The following is a 22,427-nucleotide window of genomic DNA, read 5'->3' as shown; positions in this document are numbered from 1 at the left end:
ACGCCTGCCGTCATGCGGGCAGACCTCCACTCTAGCCCACATGCTCTGGGAGGGCGGGTTGAGATACCCCAAGTTCAGCAAGGAGGAGTGGGACTCACTTCTGCGTACCCCCGCTCTAGACAAGCAAATCCTGACTTCCGGCGTGCCCGCGACCGGGCCGGTGGGCTAGACCTGCCGTTCCCGACGTGGGACTAGCCGGGTGCGCGACGAGTTCGCCTCCTGGCTGGACCTCCAATAAAGTTATTTCACTCACTCACTCATTTCGAGCTTCGCAGGTAGACAGCACGTGGGGTTTTTTAAAAACTTTCAAGTATGTTGTGCGTCTCAGCGTGTTAAAAGACGAGAAGTTTAGTCGTCATATAATATTGACTTAACACTACTTATGTTTGTGCACCACGGCAATGATTCCGCGTTACTTTCCATATTAGTTATAATGAAGGCCACATCGAATGCAAAGCATCCCGCATGTGACTACAAATTATCCATTATAATGAGTCGAAGTTTATTAAAGTCACTTGTCCATTCTCTATGCACCAAATGAGCGCTCATCAATGTTGGCAGGATAATGACTAACACGTAGTGTTCCTAGGAAACCACCGCACCTCGATTACCGGCCGCGGTAGCTTAGCGACTGTGATTTTGCGCTGTTATTAGGTCGAGGTCGCGGGTTCAATCCCGGCCGCGGCCAAATGCAAAAAAAAATATGTGGCTCCAACCCACGCTGTGACGGGGCTGGACAGCGAAGCTGTAAACGACACCCACAACGATTACCCATTGTGACGTCACTTGAATTCACACACGTGGCTCTACAATGAGTGAAACTAGAGACAAGTGAAATGTACTTAACCACACCCTTTATTACTTCACAACGACATTATATTCACACTGTTCTTCTGGAGTCATTACTTTCCGTGGTCTACCCATGGTTGCCTGGAATGAACTGAATGAGTTGCTAGATCATGGTGACGTCACTACGTGATTTCTATGCTTTTCGCACTTTTCCATTTCGGAGTAGCTTACGCAACCGTGATCTATAACGGGAAACACACGCGGGAGAAGGAACGTGCTTGGCATTATTCGCCGACGTCATTAGCATACATTATACGGTTTGCACTTCACACGAAGGTTTTGAATGACATCAACCCCTTTCGAAGCAGCTGCAAACCTAATCTTTACCGAAACGCGTCGGAGGGTGTTCCCATTGTTCACACGCGCCTTATCATCCATCATGTGGTTTTGATGCTTGTTTTGTTGTTTTTCTTTTGAAAACGAGTGCTGAGTTGTATGCTGTATGCCTGATTTCAAAGGAGGTGTGCTATTTGTATTCAATTTATAGCCTTTCTTTTTTTTTTTTTTTGCTTACGCCAACGACACGAAAATTTCCTTGGCAGGTAGAGGCATACAGCTTCGCTGTACAATGCAGCCGATCTGGAATCTTTATACAGTGAGGTTTGCGTGGGTGCATAAAGTAGTCGAAACGCGAGTTTGTGTTTACTGCATGTCCGCACAAAGCGATACGGGCGCCTTTATTCGGGCGTAGTAGAGCGGCTCACGCAACGCCGCCGCCGCTACCCCGGATGCGCTAAGGCGAGCTTTCTGGTTCTTTTTTACGAGCAAGCGTAGATGATGATGATGATAAGTGGTTCTTGAGGGAAAGGGAAAGGTTGGCGCTATCTTCTGCAGCCCTTGAGGGAGCACGGCTCAGCGCCAAAGCGTAGATGCCCCGTCTGTGAAATTGGGGAAATTGTGTTTGTCGCTGCGAGGGAAGCGAGCGCCAGAGGTTAAAGGCGCCTGGAGGTGGAGAAGAGAATCGCCGCGTTCGCTCCCTTTCCGTTTGTGCTTCGACACCGCGGTGCTGCCTGTGCATTTTGGCGGCGTCTCTCCTTTGCATGTGTAGCAATATGCGCTTTCCCTGTGGCACAGAAGGCGTTGCACCGTCGAGATCAATAGATAGATAGATAGATAGATAGATAGATAGATAGATAGATAGATAGATAGATAGATAGATAGATAGATAGATAGATAGATAGATAGATAGATAGATAGATAGATAGATAGATAGATAGATAGATAGATAGATAGATAGATAGATAGATAGATAGATAGATAGATAGATAGTCAAAGCGTCCGCGTTCGCGCCCGTGCTGTTGTACTTCGACGCCGCAGTACTCGCTGTACATGCTCGTGGCGTCCATAGGCTTGCGCGTAACCCGCGCTCACGGTGTGAAACGTCACTGTGGCGTTTTTCCTTTCCCCCGCACAGCCGGCGCTGCCGCCGATGCGCAGAGGCGAGCGCCCTCTGGTGCTATTGCATGGAACTCAGCGGCGTGCGCCGCTGCGCGTCCTCCCCTGCGATTGGTTGGCCTGTCCGGCTAGAGAATAGCCACGCAACACACGTGGTCCCGAAAGCCCGGCGAGGTTCGCTAAGAAAAGCTTAGCGTTTACAGAGCAAAGGCACTTTCGCCGGAATGCGAAGCACTGACAGAGATAGAATGTTAGAGCGTTGCGCTGAAGGCATCTCGCAAAGGTGGTGTGAAGAGGAGCACCGCCAACGTCGTTGCAGGCGTCGCATTTGAAGGTGCACGAGAGTAAACCAAAGGAACCATCGCCGTTCTTCAGTGCCTAAAGAAATCATTAGATTGATATATCTGGACGTGTGCTCCCCGTTCCGCTCAGACCAATGTGTGCACCACGGTGTGGTTTGCACACAGTTTGCACATCAGCGTTCCTGCTCAGCAGGAACGCCAATTTGTGTGCGCACAGCGCTGATGCTAGCAGTGGAAACCAGAAGGCTGCGGCCTGGCTCCGGCAGAGCCGATTGAGCGCAGCGTGACGGCGCGTCCACTTGGCCTCGTCTATATTGCAGCCGAGCGCAATGCGCGTCTTCAGAGGCATCTTTTTTTTTTTTAATTTCGAAAGCTTGCCCTTAGGCATGATACAAAGTATTTCAAAAATACACAGAGGCATCCTAACCCTCCAAGCGCCGGCCGTGCATGCGCCGTCGATACCAGGACAGCCCGACAACGCCAGCGCATAGCGAGCGTTCATATAATTGACAAAAACACTCGTCTGCTGGGAATATATGCAGAGCAAAGGAGCACATGTGGTAATTTTTAATACGGAGTCCCCCACTACAGCGTGCCTCCTAATCAGATCATGATTTTGCCGCGTAAAACTCCCGAATTTGATTATTTTTATCTCAATCAAGTCAATTAGACCTTCTTTCCATCTTGTGCCAGGGCGAAGAGTAGGTAGGTTAGGGCCTCACCGCGTATTCAGAAGTTCTTAGCTCACCGGCAGTGTGAGCCGAATATATCTAACCCGTTCGTAATAGAGTAGAGGGAGACAGGCTCTTTAATGAAAATTGGAGAGGTTTGCCTGGCGGTAGTCCCATCAAGCTACTCCAGGTGAACGCGATGATAAATGAGTTTATACACACGATACATATACACACTTGACACGAACATAGCATTTACGTAATACAACGTTAACCCCAAAATTGAAACACTTATATGGGATTCCAAAACTGCCATTAATAATTACTCGAGAGGAAGAATCTCAAAACCCTATCTCAAAATGCCCCAAAACTACGCTGAAAACAGGGGAGACGCGAAGCTGATCTGGGTATCGGCTCATTCTGGCAACCCTGGGAACGAGACAGCTCACAATACGGCTCGACGGATCTATCGGCCGAGCCGTGCGCAACGACTCGAGCCCGGAATGCAAAGAGTAAGGTCTCATCAGTTACCAGGAAATCACCCAATACTTTAACTTAGCTGGAAAAACGCTACCGCCACCTTACAAAAAGTCTTACCAAATCTCAAGAGGCTAAATGAAGACAACTCCAAAACAACCATGCCACGTATTGCCAAGTCACTACTCCGCGAAACTTCATAATTTACAGAAGTTTTCACAACAAAGTTTATAGGAGAGTTCTTAGCATATAAAATTATATGAGAGCACGACTGTCACCAGCAGTGAAATTGATCACATCGGAGCAAGGTCTCTCGAAGAATTATGCATAGCAAGTTTGTTGTGTTCTTGTTTCACACGCAGCAACGTTTTCACACAGCACGAGCCACGCTTTGCTCGTTCAGCATGTGGCGAATTCGGCCGCCTCGTTTCAAGACGTACCTTTCGATGGTCACCGCAAGACACGACCGTCGCACTTTCTCAGTCCTCCTTTTATCTTTCCCCTGTACTTGTTAGCTTCAATTGCCAGTTCAACAGTGCCACTGCCCAGAAAGTAATCGTTCGTCACGATGTTTGTGCATTTCCAAAAGTGCTCCCTGAACAAGTTGGTCACGTTAAAATTGACGATTTCCGCCAGCTCGCGTAGCACGTCTACTTGGGATGGAAACTTGACCGTTAGCTCGGCTTGAGCAGAAGACAAAGTTCCAGGTGACTTCTTGCAGGCGTTTTCTTCGAGGTACTCTACAAGATAGTTGATATCTTGCGCGTCCGCCCAGTTCTGAACTACTCCCGGGCACAGGAACTCGGAGTGGGGACCCACGTAGTCGTAGTTATACATTAGAAACACGGACGGCTTATTTCGCCTTGCCTGTTGACCACACCCACCAAGTATCTCTTCAAGTGTGCTGTTGAACAGTCTTCTGGGTGCCGCGACTTCTCCGAGGGTATTTACAATCACTTGGACAAGCATTCGATGGCGTTCGTCGACTGGATCGACGTAGCGGTCGAAACCGAGAGTAAACCTGTGGAAATCTAGCAACACAACTTCTCCCGTGGTTTCGACGAAGCTTCGGACCTGCCGCAGAATAGTCTCCACCGTAACCTGCGACTTGAACTTATTGTGAAATATCCAGAACACGCCGTCAACGAATCCCACTCTCAAGTCCAGAGATCTGATTCCAAAGGCAAGCTGTTGCGCAATCGTTTCATCTTGCGTGAAGATGAAGTCCCCCACGGGCCAGTCTCGCCTCAAGCGGTACATGGCGGAATCGTGAGTCCCTGGCACAAAGAGCTCGTCGAGCCTGAGATTAGAAAAGTGGCAGCAGCTTTCGCGCATCCACCTCGGATGCCCGCGAAGGCAAGAGGATTCGATGACTACGCTGCTGTTGTCGGCGACGTCGACCTGTAGTAGGACGGCCCAGTACCCGAGACAATTTCCCGTCATAGCAAGTTCGGTGCTGTATTTCGGGTACTTCACCGGCGTCGTCAGTCGCCCAACGCTTTGTTTCACGGGGTACAGCTGCGCATTGTTCCAGTTAGATGACCTCGGTGCTTGCGAGAGTAGAGCTGCAAACGTCTTGTTGAGGAGGTCGACGTCCACGCCATACCAGTTGACTTCGAAATGACCGGCTTTCTTGAGTGCGCCCTCGTATGACGACACTGTGAGATATACGCCGCGCTGCTTTAAACCTGCAGTGGTAAAGCGGAAGACAGTAAGGAAACACCGATGAAATTCAAGAATGATAAATTATGAGCATACAATCTAGCTTAGAAAATTACACCATCTTCCCGTAGGGGAACCCTGAGTAGTATGCGAAGCAGCCATGGGGTCGACTCAAGGTAGTTTTATCAGCTGTATAAACTTGGACATGCAGCAGCACCAGCAACGCGCAGAACTGTTGTCGACGCCGTCGGCGTTTTGCCCGCGTTCGCACCGAACGCGCGCGGCGTTGGTGACTGTTGCCGGTTCATCTGGGGCGCCTACCCTTGCGAATCTAACCCAAGCTGCTTCGCATTATCGCGCGCGGAGCCGCAGGCGTTGCCATTCTTTGCGCAATCCGGTGAGGAGAGGAGCGTCGGAGAGGAGAGGAGACAAAGGAGAGGAGAGGAGGGGGAGGAGGATGCGCATGCGCAGTAGGGGTGTGGACGCACGGCGGTTGAATGGATGGAGGGAGGTAGGGAGGGAGGGAGTAACATAGCCCCGAGCATAAGATGCTTCGCATCTAAAAGCCGGCTCGCAGATGCCACTCAGAGCGATGTCGCCAAACGTTTAGGATAGCAATCATTATTGTTCCGAAACAATACGAGGACAACAACAAGGAGGACAGCTATTTTTATTCAGCTCGGAAAACATTTTTGCTCATATCAATTACCACCATGGCCAACGATACGATATTATCTTGCCGCACAATGGCATGGGACGCTAGCACGTGCATAATAAAAAGTGTGTCGTCTGCATCACAACTATGGAACTGTGCCAGGAACTCATTATTTTTTATGAACGGGACTAGTGTTTAAACGCACTTTAACAGTACATTACAGAAAAGAAGACGCACTACAGTTCTTCTTCAAATTAGCTTCAAATTAGCAAATCAAAGCAGTCAATTCTTCGTGATAGAAAAGCTGCTGTAATTTATGTACCAACCTGTACTGTAGACGTGACCTGAGGTTAAAATAAGCAGGCAGACCGCACCGGCGACGTAGTTGGCCTTTGTATCGTAATACATCTGCAAGAAAAAGCCAGTTCATTTGCTTATAAGGACTGCTGACATTTTGTTGAGCTTTACAGAATCACACCCGCATCTTCGAGTGTCAGTGGCAATGGTTTTCGCGCAGGGGTCAAAATATGCGATTGTTACCGAATAATATGTAACTTCAAACGTGCACAACTAACGTGCACAAAGCTATTCTTTGTCACTGTTCGAAGCACGTAAATCTTGGTTTATCCTGCGTTAAATTTCGCGTGATGTCACCGAGTATTGGAGCGAAAAGCACTTGAAATATTATTAGGTGGCGTGGGATTTGAGTCAATAATTTAAGCAACTAAGCATTCATTTGTGTTATTGCATCAACCAAAAACAAAAAGAAAGGTTTTTTTTTTCTTACGTTCGCAAGTAAATTGCTCGACTTCAGATCTGTCAAGTAATGATTCACTAACTATACCTACCGCGCAATTTTCGGTAGCAGGACTTCATAAATTTCCGCAAGTCAACACCCTTGCGTTTTAAGTCGGCTTCAAACACAGCGGCGTATTAAGCGCATCTACGAACCTGATACCGCATGTACATTACGCAAGAATCGCAGCTATGATTACACGTTAAACACGTGAAGAAAAAAAAAGCCTAATTTGATTATCCGCCTTATTGTTTCCGAAAACCTCCAACTCAATTTTTTTTTCAGGAGTCAACTAGATTTCGGCGGCTATGCTCTCGAAGCGATACTGTAGATGTCATCATGCGCTTTCAGACTAATGTCATTAGAAATGTTATACATGGTTTCTTTAAATTTATATATCTATGCTTCAAGCGGAGTAGAAAACGGTATCAACGTACCTTTGGACGACGATGAACAGGAGATACGCGCTGTCTCGCACAGCCACCCGTGTCTCGTCAACGCTTTCTCTCGGCAAACATGCGCAACGTCCTTATCGTCCTATCTCGATACGTCGTTCGATGTTGTGGATGACGCGCACCCATTGCTATCTGGAGTGGGTGCCTTCATGAGCAGATAGTTCCCGAGTTCCTGCGGAAAAAGAATAGCCTTATCTTGAAAGCGTGCATGGGTGGCGCTTAATATTTATTCAGAGATGCATAATATTACGGCTCAATTAGTCCGGCCCCTGACCTGCCCCATGGAATTGCCTCACGTAAAAATAGGAGGACGCTTAAGCTTCGCCTTTAACAGTAGAACGCGATAGCGTTATCGGGTGCCGTTCGGATGGCATTTTTCTTTAATCGGCTTCGTTCGGCTTCAGTGCAACACTGCACGTGGGAAAGCCAGCTTACAAAGACCAAGCTTACACCGATCCCCTTAAAGTCGCCATCACTTTTAATGAGCAATGCATTGCTGAGAAGACGTTTTTCCAGGGGCAATATAAGTCGTCTTTTATTAAAATGTGAAGTCCCTAGGACACTTATTTATTGTTTTATTAATTGGTTGCTATTGCCCCGACGCGCGCGCACGTCGAAAACGCATTAGGAAGACTAAGTCCCAATTATTGCGATAGCAATTATATGGACACTCAAAAGCAGATTTTTTCCATCGGCGTCGCCGTCGCCGTCGCCGTGAGGTTCCGTATGACGTCAATGAAGATGAAATCGTCGCCGCGCGCCGAACGCTGTATGTGCGAGTGAAAGGGCGCGAGGGGCGCGCGCTTTCACGGGGAGTGAACGCACGGCGGAGAACAAACGCGCGTTCTGCGCCGTGCTCGCTTAAGGGCGGCGAGCCTGTTGCCGAGGACCAAGTCAACCACAACCTATCTACGATGGTTCCCGGCTCACGTCGGAGTCATCCCAGGAGGAGCGGCCAACCGAAACGAGGAGGCGGACGTCGTCGCGCGTGAGCTCGCGTACCGTGCGGCGCCCCCCGCCCCTGAGGCTGACTTCCTGGACCCGGACCCGCTACTGGACTACGGAGGAATCCTCGCTTGGTACCGAGAAGCGTTGCCTGGGCCTCACCCGAGACTAGGGCGACGTGAGGGGGTCCTCTTACGACAGCTACAGACTGGAACAGTACTCACGCCGGCCCTAGCCCGGCACGTGTGTCCCGGATGAAAGTGCTACGTGCAGTGCGCGAGAACTGGGCGTGCTGTGGGGGTGTGACGCGTGTGCGGGGGGAACCGTGCGGGACTCTCTGCCACCGGATCGCTTAAGGGCTGCAGAAGTAGGCGTCTCTTTCCTCCTTTACAATCACCATATATGTAGAGCAAACGCGCCTTCTTCCGACGCGCGAGAGGCCGTGGAGGAGGGGCGGGGGGAAGGGGAGGGAAGGGAGGCGACGTTTAGCTGCGGCACCAAGTGCCTATTTATATCAGAGGCTCCGGCAACAGTCACCAACGCCGCACGCATTTTGAGCGAACGCGGGCAAAACGCCGACGGCGTCGACAACAGTTCTGCGTGTTGCCGGTGCTGCTGCATGTCCAAGTTTATACAGCTGATAAAGCTAATATCATTACTCCGTATAGCTCTCTACAAATTTGCTATCGCAATTGATGCTTCGCCTTTCAGGTGAAACTGCGACAACTTTTTGACCTGCCGAGAATGCGAGCGCCATCTGGATATGATTTTCGCAAGTACCCTACCCGAACGCGCCGATGTTGGTATTGTAGAAATGCTGGAAAAGGGGTGTGTGTTTCGGGTACGAGTTTCCTCGTAACAGAATTATGTTTTCTCGTACATTCAAATTACAATCCGACGCCACCATGTCTGTAGGCTGTGGTTAAGTCGTACTTAACCATTTTTCTGACGGATTTCACTGTGAGAAATTCAATTTTTGTTCACCAACACCTTGCACGACGTGGAGGGCCTGCGTGGTCAGGGTGGTTCGGGATGCTTTTCTCCTTCGCTAACACCTTGCGCCACGCGGAGGTCGGGGTGGTTGGGGATCATTTTCTCCGCCACGGACGCCGACACCGGATTTTCTGCGACACGGGGCCCTTAACATTGTCGCGTTAAAACAGTGCTTCAAGCTAGAGCCTAGCCCGGCCCGGGCATGGGCGTACATGATCGAGCCCAGCCCGGGCCCGTGGTTCGAAGCCCGGGCCCGACCTGTAAATAATATATATATATATATATATATATATATATATATATATATATTTACTTCCAGATTATGCCGTATGTGTCAGCCTCACCTTCCCGAAGTCTAATCAGCTGCATTGTACAAACAATAAAAGACCGAAATCTTTGTTTCTTCTATGGGAACGTGAGTGATCTGGCCCATTCATAGCCTGTGCTGTCATTTTTCCGCTGGTGCGCATGCATTTACCTTGATCGTATGATTTGGTCCTATTAGGTCTCTTAACATGCGGATGTGTGTGTGTGTGTGTGTGTGTGTGTGTGTGTGTGTGTGTGTGTGTGTGTGTGTGTGTGTGTGTGTGTGTGTGTGTGTGTGTGTGTGTGTGTGTGTGTGTGTGTGTGCGTGTGCGTGTGTGCGTGCGCGTGCGCGTGTGCGTGTGTGCTTGCGTGAGCATACAGCATAACAAAAACGCACAAACAGAAAGGTGCACGCCTTGCGTTAGGGTTAAAATAATGTAGTATCGATAATAGTGCAATCGTGAAAGCGGTCACGAGGAAATGCTTTAAAGGGCTATTTCTTATGTAATTTATTTTTTCTCACGCGGAATCAATGTTTGTTTTTCTGGAAAGGAAACAAATGAGAACTTCATCTGTTTTCTTATTTTCTTTCCTAATGTACACTAAGAGCCAGCTCTAGGCACATCTCACTTCAGCTTGGCACAGAATTCCTTGAACCATGCAATGCATAACGTTCGCGTGTGCTCGACTTCGGCCCTTTAATGAGCGGGCCCGAGTCCGGCCCAGGTCCGTTGCTACAATAAGCCCGAGTCGAGTGCAGGGCCGCGGCTTCGTGCCCGAGCCCGGCCCAGGCCCGCGGCTTCAAGCCCGAGCCCGTGCAGTGCTCTATTACAGGCACTTCCTTTAATGCGATTAGCATTTTTTTTGAAAATGTTACCAACTTTCCGGTATCTCACCTCTTTCACCATACCCCGTTACCCAAGCTGTCTGCTAGCTTGCACCACTAGGCATATGCTGGCTACGGTCTTGGCGAGCAGACAAGTGCCTTCGGGTATCTGTCCAAATAGCCAACTGCCTGCTGGCTGCTGTCTGGCCTGGTAGACAGCTGGGGTTAATGGTTATACGCCACTGCGTATGTATGTATATAGAACGATTAAGGACGTCGAGCTCTTGAATAATTACTCTGCTTTTGCGCATATTGTGCAGTTAACGTCACCAATCATCTCCAGAGAATGGATGCAATTAGAAGTTTTTGTACTGTGTCTTGCAACTGCTCCTGCCCGATTATGTGCTGAAAAAAACAACCAAATATTTTGCATAAGGAAACGGTCACCGAAAGTAGTTGACCGTATAAGTGTTATCCATGCCGCTTTCTGTTTGACGCCAATCATTTAACGTTTTGTACCAGACCACATATAACCCGACTTGGTTCTTACGACACAGAACGGATAGAAAATGGCGCTAGCATTCCGTAAATTACTAAAATAAGGGCACTTCATCCTCGCCATAGTCGTAATTTAGTTCAATTACTGGACAAAGGCCTCTGCAGGAAAAATCCAATCACCTCAGTCCTAAATCAGTTGAATACATTACATGCTAGAGAATCTCCTTACCTCATTAGTTCATTTTATCGTTTATTGCTTTCCGCCGAGGTTGCCTTGCATTTGTAATAATTTCTTATTGCTTTAAAAGACAGTGGCTCTGTGCGACGCAACTTCTGCATCTTAATTTCAACTAGAATACTGTCTACCCGGGCTTTAAACCCACTGTGGTGACGAAAGACCCTGGCGGTAAAAATAAATTAAGATAATTTAAATCAAAACCATGCTAGTGTTAGGCCTATCAGTTTCTATTCCGTCCTGGTTGCACGGTGCAAAGTTTGCTTTTATGTTTATTTCTAATGCCACAAGCCAAAATAAATCAAGAATCTATTACCTATCTGGAGCTAATAATTACAGAATCGATTTATAAGTGTCCTATTCACTTAGCTTATAATGCGTTACGCTAACGGAGTATCCAGATGTCCAAATCTAAATGTGGCGTATACTCGCATGTGCAGATCGGATTTCTGTTACAAGCAACCAAATTATTGGTGCATTTCGTTGGGGACGCCTGTTGCGAGGGGCGAAAGGAAGGAAGGGGCGATAGGTTTGCACGACGTCGGCAAGGTAAGGCAAAATAGATTCAGGCGCGCTAATTTTCATTCATTCAAAGTTGTCAACTATATCAACCTGCACGCATCGCCTAGAATTGGCTGCTTCATGTGACATAACGTTCGTATGCATCTTTCGCGGGGGGTTTTGCAACGCTCCTCTCGCGCGACCACTCTCAATGGAACTCGGGGCCGTTCAAGCGTGCTGTAGCGGTCTTCGACGTCAGGAACCGCACATTCGTGCCGGAAAACGCGGTAAGGCTCGCAGCAAACAAGGAGAGGGAAATACTGACAACGAAAATATGCAGAGGATGTTGAAGCATCTGCCGTGGTTTCAATGTGCGTGCCATTCCGTGCGGTCTCGACTTCGCGGCTGCTGAAATCCACATGCCGGGCTCGCCGCCTTAGAGCCATTTATCTCAGCATTAGAGCCTCCCTGTCGTCTTTGTGTTCCCTTTTCCCATTCCCCCGGTGTAGGGTAGTCAACCGGACGTTATTCTGGTTAACCTCCCTGCCTTCGGCCTTTCTCTTGCTTCCTCCTTCTATGTCATCTTCATTTCCCATTACACCTTTACGTCACCCTTCCCCATCCCCTAGAGCAGCATAGCAGGCTAGAGTGCGCTAGCTCAGGCCAATCTCCTGCCTTCATCATCAGAATAAATTCTCTCTCCCTCATTCTAAAGCTAGCAAGAAGGTCTCTCGGCTCCTTCTTAGGTTTATTAAGTGAAGCGTATTCTTATTCCGGACAGGCAACGGCCCAACGCACTCATTTCAGTGACTGCGTGGCGCGTGTGCGTTGACGATATATGTCAGCGCGCTGGGGGAATTCGCAGGCTGCCCGCTTTCGTCCTCATCCTTATCTTACGCGTTTCATCTCGCGGTGCGTATCTCAATGATGGCCTCTTCAACTATCTGGCCATAATTCTTATCTTTACTAAACTTTCATAAAACACTGCCAGCAGGTCTCACGAATCCGCCTACTGCAAACACTGCCCTTCTCCTTATTCTTATCCAAGGAGCAGCTCCTCAATATGAAGGACAACCGAGTAGCCGCTTTGATCGCTTTGTTGACCTTCCTTTCCCAAGTACTCCGACGTTGATCGTGTCGCAGGTGTCGCAAACGTGATTGACACACCGGCATCTCTTTGTAGTGCGTCAAGTGCACATGTGCTTCAGAGCGTGCTACCGCTGACACTTGTGTGCGTATATTTGCCCTTTGATTCATGTGATGCTTGACCTGGTATTATATGAAGCTGGTCATGAAATTCCGCAGAAATGTATCATTTGTATCGATGAGTACAACATACGAGGTTGGTTGGACGGTGGTGTCAAATATCTTAATAGATATGTGGCTGTATAATAATAAATATATCTGTGGCTAATAATAATAAATATCTCTGTGGCTGTATCATTCGTCGCAGCTGCCCGCAGGTCAGCTTTGACGAAAGGAGTGTGGGAATTAAAAGAAATCGGCAAACCATTTATGAGCAATGGGGACGCCCGTTCTGAATCTCTTGCATCTTCCATCGCGGAAGCAAGTTTTATTTTACGGTTCAGCGTGACGCAGAATTCTTCCGCATTAACCGCATTCGTTTGATTGCTTGTCCACGTGCTCGTTTAATGTGTTTACTAGATGGTTCCTATGAATGCAGCCTATTTCGAGTTTTCCGGGGACGCCTGTTTATTGATTGATTGATTGATTGATTCGCCAACCGACCGACAGGTTGACGGACAGACGAACCGACGGCATGGCTGACCTCGCATCAGCGCGGCCAGGCCGAAGAGCAAGAATAAACTACGAATTTTTCTACTAAACTCGCATTGTTGAGTTTGTACCTGGCATTATCTAATCAGAGACAACATGCGCAAGTCAGCTCACGCGCGAGAGCCTTGCGTAGTTACGCGGTGCTCCATGTTTACAATCTATGGGAAAACAAGGACGACTGCACTCACGTGCTACATGCTAAACATTTCTAAACAAGCCATTGACCTAGCAAAAATATTGCTAGGTCAAATACTGCAGTGGTCAGCGTGTAGAAGAGTACGAGGCTGATCTGTGCTCTGAAGGTTTCGATTCTCAACACGATATTGGTCGTAACTGTTTGTAAATACTAAGTGTGACCCATCCTAACCGCATAATATAGCCTAATACTCCCGCCTTTCCAATGGATTGATAAACATAATACATAAATCTTATATGCCAGATAAAGCATGATGAAAGAAATAATTCGCACTTGCCTAAAAGTAGGACACAGCTACGCGTACATTGGAAATCATGTATGAGTTTCCCTAGGATGACAGTTTCGTAGTGTGAAAGAAAAAACACTTGCGCCGTCTGTAGATTTTTTTTTTTTTTCATGCCAGCTTTACCTTTCTTGGAACTCCTTACACCTTGCGGATCATCGCAGATCTCATTTGGTTATAGATATATATGAAATACCTGACTAGACTTCGTGCAAATCTCTGTACACGGACTTCAATTTATTTCAATTTAGTATGCTGATGTTGGTTGATCAGATAGTGTTGTGTCTAACCTTTGTCCTTCGTCTATGTGCCTATACACCTTGGGATATGTTGACCCTGATTACCTCGAGCAAACCTGAGCTACTGTAACGCTGTGCCCTTCATGGACGCATTAAGAAATCGCACTGTACTGTGCAGCATTTTTAGCTCCTTCCAGTGTAATGGAGAACGTGCGGTTATTCTTTGCAAGCCTTTGAACAAACAAACTTGTAAAGAAACAGAAGCGCCTGTACTCCCGAAAGACAGACTCCTGTGTTGCCACAAACGAAGGAAAAAAGGCTCATCCGGCACATTTGAGGTTCATAATTCTAATCTCTTTACGTTTGCCAGATATGCCTCGATAAGATGTCTCCTCTCCAAACAGCCGAGGACGTTGTCCGCCTGACTGTTCGCGCCACTCTTTGTCCGTGCAGCGATAGCAACTTCGGCACTTGAAAGAGGCCCTCCTTTAGAAAGTACCCGCGACCACAAGAAAACTCTTTTTGCGACGAAGTAGTTCACTGGGTATCTCCCTCGTCTTGCGCGCCTATAGCACACACTATAGTCTCGACTTACCGTGAAAGCAATGGCCGTGGACCTGACGGAGCTCGTGCATAACGTCGTCGATGCGAACTCGCAAGACCTGTGGCAACTGAGCCGCTTCGTATGGGAGCATCCCGAGCTCGCTCTGAGCGAGGTGCAATGCCACGACTGGCTTACAGACTTCTTGGAACGGCGTGGCTTCGACGTGACGCGTAATTATTTCCTGGACACAGCGTTCAAGGCGGAGTTTTGCGCTCCTGGCGGGGCAGAAGGTAGGATGCGGGGGGGGGGGGGGGGGGGGGGGGGGGGGTTTCCCGACCTCATTGTGTGTGCGTTGAAAACGACGGTCGCATTTGGCACGTATACACAGCTGTCATTACGCGTCTACCCTCCTTTATGACTACCTCTACCACCGACAGCAGCAGCAGTGGTGCGTGCGTATTGTCGCGACAAAACGAGAGGAAAACGTTTGATGATCATTAGCGGTCTCTGTACGCAGATCTGACGTGTTCTAAAAGTGCGCCCGTTCGGCGGCACTCCCGCGAAACGTCAACGTGCAGCGTAATTGCATACTGAGTGCACGTTCCAGAACAGCAGTCAGCACCCTCTTTTCTAATGCGCCAGCCATCCACTTAGAAAACACTTGACGGTACATTTAGGCGGAATTCACGCGACAAGACGGATTGGCGATTCAGCCAGCGGGTGAACATGGCGTAACCCAATGCGGTCGAATCACGCCACTCACAAAAATGCCCCGGACGACCTGCGGCAGACTGAACAGGCAAACGCGTCTCGTCATGCGAATCCAACTTTAGTGACTATTTTCTCCGATCATAAAATGTGGGATTGGAGAGAAAAGTCATTTAAGGTTTTCAGTTCATTGAGATCAGAAACAGCGTAAGATCTTCAACATGGACGCACTCGGCCAAATCAAGCTGTTGCTACAGTCTCCAATCAGCTCCTCTATTCGCAAAACCTATTGACATTTACTCCTGGGCCGTTATCATTGGAGCACCTGCCACAAAGTCGTAATTGGAGCTGGTCAGGTATTCGAAGCATGCGCACTTGATCGCAATCTATCCCGAGTATAGGTAGCAAATGCTATCATACCTTTCATGTCCTTTTTTTTCTCTCTATCTCTGTTCAGAAAGCCTTCTGTACGTGCAGTGGTATAAAACTATGTAACGCACCAACGTATATTGTGGCACATTGCAATTTGGGGGCAGTATTAGTTCGAAACACAAGTCGGAGAGTAGTGCTTTCTTGTGGTAGAGTGGTCTACGTTTGTTGCTTTCATTACTTCCCTGCTACTGACAGCGATGAATGTAACGACCCAGTTGTATTGGGTGATGCTCGTCTCGTCTCGTTTCATTAAAGCGCTTTCTTCCTCAGCGTTATCCTACGCTGTCCCATCTCGACGCTCTTGTCGCTCTTTTTTCTTTTTAATCCCACTTCCATTGAGGGTCCAGAGGCCATTGATGGATTATATCTGAAGTTTGCCTATACCAGCACCACAACTAATCTTGCAGCTCCGGGTTCTTGCTGATCGGTCCATCGGTCCCTCGGAAAACACCACCTGACGTCTCGCGTAATTAGGAAGCTTCTAGTTTTTTCTTAGAACTACATGTTCTAAGATATCTTAAGATAGCTTTATCCTGTGTTTGCGTGTCCCTGAGCGTTTATGTGCAGTTTATGTGTTTCTGTAATCACAGTGCACGCATTTCTCGCCGTACACCTGGAGTAGGTGGTCAGCTGGTCAGACACTTCCTGCCTTCTCCCTAAAGTCAGCATCTCTCTCTCTCTTTCTTCCTTTCTTACAATTGAAAAATCTCCCATTTCATTGCTCCGTTTCAAACACATGATGCAGGGCCCTGCATAGCACTGCTGTGCGAGTTTGACGCCTTGCCCGACATCGGTCACGCCTGCGGACACAACCTGATCGCCGAGGCCTCCGTGGGTGCGGCCCTGGCCGTGCAGGCGGCGATGAAGAACAGCAGCGACATTCGTGGCAAAGTACGCATGATCACTTTGGTCCCAAGATGTTGATGAATAACCGCTATCGATACGCCTATAGAACCTCCGGGGAGTGGTGAAGGAGCGTCATATGTATGCCTTCTCCCTCTACATGTATACATCATACCAGAACACTTTATTCACAAGCATGACGTCGCCAAGATACGGTGGCTTCTCCACCAGTTTCAATGCAGCCTAAAAAGTTTTCGTTCCTCTATAGCTGAGCTTCCGTGACAGAGAACATCGATGCAACATCGACGTAACACCGATGCTTCCCGGTGTAACAAACCGCATTCAGAAAGTTCATTTCGAAGGTAATTCTTTAAAACGACGAATAGCGGTGAAGAAGTGGTGCGTTGCTGAGTTCACCTGATATTATACCAGCACTATGCATGTTCCGGCCCTTTGATTACGCACATTCAGCTAATCCACTGAGACCTGCAGTGACGTACACATGTAATAAAGGACTCGATGGATGACCCTGGCTACGAAAGGCGTTATGCATATCACAGTCAAGTACTATATAACAGGCGCAGAACTAGTGAAATACAACATTTGCAGGAGGGCGTCATGCTTTTCCTAATACTCTACATAAAATTGGAAAGCCGGTGCAACCAAGAAAATAAACAAAAGCGGCCAGGCGTAGTTTCTATTTTAAAGCGCTATAATAAGTTTTTCGGATATCTGACACCGTACAGCGGAGCGCTGAATATATGATCCAAAATTATTACTCAATTTTGTTCTCTCTTTTTTTTTTTTTTTTGGATTCCCGGTGTACCTGCGGAAAATAGTTTTTCGAGTAAGTGTTCCGTTTTCTATACACGCAGAAAGTTCAAACCCTTAGAAATTTTCCTTCATCGTTTTATTTCGAAACAAGTTTACAGCTCATTAGCTATGTGTGCAGATGCATTTCTTTTTTCTTTTTTTTTGACAGCTGGTCGTTCTCGGCACACCGGCGGAGGAGAGTCGCTGTGGTAAAGAGCTGCTGATACGAAAGGGCGCCCTGGATGGAATCGACGCAGCGCTCATGTCTCACCCATCTCCAGTGGACATCTTGACGGCTGCCTTTACAGCGACGGATCAGGTGGGGCCTCTACAAAACAGCATACCAATTTAAAACTATAAGCGCGTTCGTATACAACGATCGCGTTCGTATACAACTATATCAACGATCGCTCAATTCAAAGATTTCGTGACAGTGAGACCACGTTAATTTATTATTTGTGACAGCGCAGCTGAATCGTACACGTGAATGAAGCAAGAGACATCTGATTATTACACGAGAAGGCAACATGAAGCATCGACTGCGTCAGGTAAAGGGTCCAGTATCATGTCCCGATAGTTCAGGCGTGTATCACGATTAATAATGGGGCTGCAAGCGTTTGCACTCGTCAATGGGATGCGATACATGTTCCGGACGTCGCCGATTGTAGCAGATTCGACAAGCACACTCCAATATAGAGCGTGCAAGGAAACTCCGCGAATAGCAATCGGCATCGGCCAATACCAGTCTGCACAGATGGCAATGGCGACTCCCTTCCTAGATTTGCCGCGCTGCGTGCAGATGGCGCAGCGGTCGCGCATCTCACAGCCCATATTGCGACTTCTTTTGTGCTCAAACGAAAAATACATGTGGCACTGTGAAGGTTCCTATTGCCTCTACAAGGCTGCATTAACCCGTAGCTAACACGATCCTCCTCATCCTCTTTCTCTTCTCATATTGATACGAGCCACCACAGTGTGGCTGCTCCGCAGAGGAAGAACGTGTTTCCGATTGATATAGCAACTGTACCCTCACAATACGTTTTCCCTCAAGTTTCGACAACCACAAAATTTGCTAACCCTTCGTTCCTCCTTCATTTTTAAAGAGCTTTATTTGGCTAGGCGAAACGAAAAAGCGTCTTTTAGTCGCCTGTCCACATAAAACTATCATCATCAGCATTGGCTCGAGCGTCGTCGTCTTCTTCCGCAGCTGGCTCGTTGCCGCCCCTCGGCACGCGCTCGTGCCACTGCTCCTGCGTTCGTCGTCGTCGTCGTTAGGGAGCGTTGCATGTAGGCTCCCTAGTCGTCGTCAGCTGGCTGCGTCGCCGCTCATCATTCCAGCGTAGAATTTCACTTCTCTTCTGTCGTCGTAATATGGAGGCCGCGTTTACGGGGGCATGAGACATTGCTTCAGGATGTATTCATTGTCTTACGTAATGGACAGATTTAATTTTAAAGCAATTTAATGTCCAATAATCGCAAGCGGCAATGGTGGGCAAATGCTGCTAACCACGCCGCCGAGCAAACTCGAGACATCGAGCGCAAGCGACAACGGCGGACGGCGGTCACACCGTCAGTGACGTCGTTCTCTCCATCGCAGCCGAACGTGTGTGTAGCCTCATTAAGGAACACAAAGAAGGAAACAATAATTGAGAAATACGTTTATGAACCGTCAGGATTAACCCAGTGATGAACAGCGGAGCCGCACGTTCAGTTTCGCTGGTTAACCATTTGTACGGAGTGCTTGAGCGGTGATTTTTTTTTTCTTTATTATGTAGTTGTGAAATATGGAAAGTTTGGATATTCAGAAATATTATCCAACAAAAACAACAAAGAAAATAAAAGGTCACAAACTATACAAAACACTGTCGAAGCGAGTCCGTAACAAGTAACTAAAGAAGAATTTTGGCGAGACAAGTCTTCTCAGTTGATACGTTCATTTACGGCCCGAAATTAAGTATTGAACTCCTCCTTTTCCATTGCCAGCTTGTGGTCCGCTTCAAAGGTAAAGCAGCTCACGCAGCAGCGTCGCCGTGGGAAGGACGGAACGCCCTGGACGCTGCCGTCGCTTCGTACGTCAACATCGGGCTGCTTCGGCAACAGCTGGAGCCAACCGCAAGAGTGCATGGTACAGCACCACTCTCTCTCATACGTCATCTATGGTAGGACATGCGCTGTCTGTACACGACGCAGTTACAAAAACAGTAAGGAATGGCGGTGGAAGCTGCAATTGAGCACCGAAGCTCTAGGCAAAAGTGGGCGTGGTCAGCTCTCGGAAGGCTAAGTTACCTCAAAGCACTGAGTTCTGAGGGCCTCTTTACTGCAGCAGAATGGTTCCGGAGTCCTGTTTTGACCGAGGCAGTTATTTTGTCCGCAACGAGGTATTCCCCTACCCATAACAGCCACTTCCTGAGCGTTTTGGATGCATGAATCGTGTTTCTTAGAGAGGCCCCAAATTTTCTTCAAGTTCGTACCGTGGTTGGTTGGCCAAGGTGAGCACTTATGTTTTTCACGTGTAAATGCATAGTGAAATCAAATCTGAGCTCAAGCTATAGCTTCTTGTTAAGAGAAAAAGAAAGCATATATAAAAAAGCTGGCGAATTTACACATTCCAATAGGCAACAATTAATGATGAATTCTTCTCCTGCTGCATAACCGATTTTCCTGACTTTTTCTCATTTAGTCTGACGGAGAACTAGCAACGCTCATTACGGACCTCCAAGCTTTGACCGTCGTAAACATGATGTACAAACAATTTTCACATGTCCACCCTACCAGTTTCCGTGTATTCCTTTGCCGCTCTGTAAGATTCAAATCGCGTTATGAACACCTTATCAATACCATCGTCAGACGCTAGCTTGCAATGACCGTTGAAACCAAATGCAATTATTTAATACGCGCGGTTATAATTCACTGAATTGTGCAAGCTCATAGAAGGCAGCCAGTCAAGTTCGCCGATCGCAATAGCCTGTGGCTTCAATAATCATTGAAAGCGAGCCTGTGACTGACGTGTCAGACGTTGCTAAACTACTATACCCCACCCGCGCAGGCATCTTCACTGATGGCGGCAGGTACCCCAACGTCATCCCCGAGGAAGCTGAGATGAACTATTTCGTCCGGGCTCCGAGCACCGAAGAGCTGGTCGAGCTCAAGCGAAGGGTCGAGGCCTGCTTCCAGGCGGCAGCCGAGGCCACGGGCTGCACCGCGCACATCGAGAGGCACTCGGCGTACATGCACCTCGTGCACAACGATGCCATGGCCAGAGCGTACCGGAAGCACGCCCACGCACTCGGTAAGCCTCTCGTTCTTTTACTACGCTGATAAACTGCCGAACGTTGACGCCGTGAATGAGTAAACTGCATTATGAAACATCCTCAGAGCTGCCCCAGCTGGAGCCCAGCTGTCCGCGCTTAGCACTATAACGGCGCCATCCCCGCCATCACTGTAATGTGAACACGAGGGGATGCCCATTCCCAGGAAACAACATGCCTTGACGCGAATCATTTCACCGGTGTAATTGGCGCGATTGCGACAGGAGAGAGAGAGAGAGACAGAAAGAAACGTTTATTGTTGAAACAGTGTCCCGAGCGAGGCCCGGTATCACCCTGAGGTGCGAAGGTTCCTTAGTCCAGGAACCCTCTGGCTTCGACTGCCCTCTTGGCCCTGGCGACGAGTTTGGCGACAGGAGGATTTTTTTTTTTTCGAAAGGCAAGGCACTTGTGCGAGAACAATGGGAATGTGAGTTTAAATGAAATCGTGCGGCCTATAACGCCCAGAAACGGCCCAATAGATTATGAGGGATGCCGAAGTGGAAGCCCGCGGATTATTATCGAATGTGTGGGCTTAACATGCACCTAAATCTAAGCACAAGAGCGTTCTTTTCATATCACCCACTCTCTATAAATGCGGCCACCACGGCCGTTGATTGAACCCGAGTCCTTATGCTCGGAAGGAGACCACCACATATCCACTTAACCACATCGGCTGGTCGGATTGTGTGTATGTACACACACATTATTCATTTTTTTTTTATTATTGTCGCGTCAATATCGTGTGCTGATATTGCTTTCTTTTATTCGCGAAGCAGTTTTCCTCTGTACCCTTTGCAATATATTTATTTTCTCGCTGTCTCTATCTTAATAGATTTTGTTTACGATAGCCCACTCTCCCGCCGGCGTATATGGAAAATCTAGAAGGCACAGCGCCTAGCAACCGCGGTTGAACGCGATTGACTGAAACGCCACGGGCGACGCTCTGATGTCACGCCGTAGCAACACGCCGCCATTTTGTTATTGGTGCCCGCGACGCACGCCCCACGACAGATTACTTTCCCAGGCGTTAGGTCAGGTCAGGTTAGGTTAGGTTAGGTTAGGCGTTAGGCGGTGAGGCGTATTCTCACAGCGGTTGCTAAGGGCGTCGCGCCGTCGAGCGTCGCCGGCGGCGTCTCCGCCAATCGCGTTCATCGGCGGTTGCTAGGCGTTGCGGCTTCTAGATTTTGAATATACGCCTCCCGTATAGCCCTCTTCTTATAGCACTTTCTTGACTTTATAGAGAGCAGAAACGAAATGCGTGCATTTCGAGATACACCCGTTTTGTAGATGGACTCTCAAGCACTCAACTATAACACGTTGTCATTGTCGCGCGGCAGGCGTGACCTTCATCGACGACGTCGTTAAGAACCTGCCGCCGTCGGGAGCAGCCACGGACTGCGGTAACGTGTCTCACCGCGTGCCCACGATCCACCCGGTGTTCGGCGTCGGCAGCGCCCAGGGAGCGTCCAATCACACGCGGGAGTTCGCTGCCGTGGCCAACGCTGCGGGCTCGCAGCCTCCCACCCTGCGGTCCGCCAAGGCCCTGGCCTTGACGGTGCTCGACCTGCTCACAGACCCGGAGTTGTTGCGCGAAGCGCAGCGGGAGTTCGCCGCACAGCGACTGCCGCCGGAAGAAGAGATGCGAATCATGCTGTCGTAGAGCGATACTAAATGCCTACATTCGTGAGCATAAATACA

General features: G+C 48.5%; 2 protein-coding genes across 2 annotated transcripts; one reads left to right on the top strand and one right to left on the bottom strand.

Annotated features, from left to right (window-relative positions):
- Positions 1-839: 839 nt before the first annotated feature.
- Positions 840-14,771, bottom strand: LOC119457736 (PI-PLC X domain-containing protein 1). Its single transcript, XM_037719385.2, has 4 exons — positions 14,677-14,771; positions 7,245-7,434; positions 6,338-6,419; positions 840-5,382 (listed from the first exon to the last, which is right to left on the bottom strand). Exons 3-4 carry the CDS (start codon positions 6,417-6,419, stop codon positions 4,145-4,147), a joined length of 1,320 nt encoding a protein of 439 aa, XP_037575313.1. The 5' UTR covers positions 7,245-7,434; positions 14,677-14,771; the 3' UTR covers positions 840-4,144.
- On the top strand, positions 14,511-22,427 carry LOC119458748 (xaa-Arg dipeptidase). The gene is made up of 6 exons (XM_037720613.2): positions 14,511-14,915; positions 16,511-16,656; positions 17,591-17,740; positions 19,405-19,546; positions 20,468-20,710; positions 22,067-22,427. The coding sequence occupies exons 1-6, from the start codon at positions 14,687-14,689 to the stop codon at positions 22,387-22,389; spliced, it is 1,233 nt and encodes a 410-aa protein (XP_037576541.1). The 5' UTR covers positions 14,511-14,686; the 3' UTR covers positions 22,390-22,427.

This window comes from Dermacentor silvarum, chromosome 7, assembly GCF_013339745.2.
Source record: "Dermacentor silvarum isolate Dsil-2018 chromosome 7, BIME_Dsil_1.4, whole genome shotgun sequence".
NCBI lineage: Eukaryota > Metazoa > Arthropoda > Arachnida > Ixodida > Ixodidae > Dermacentor > Dermacentor silvarum.
Note: the sequence above shows the minus strand (reverse complement) of the source record. Positions and strands in the feature narration are given on the sequence as shown.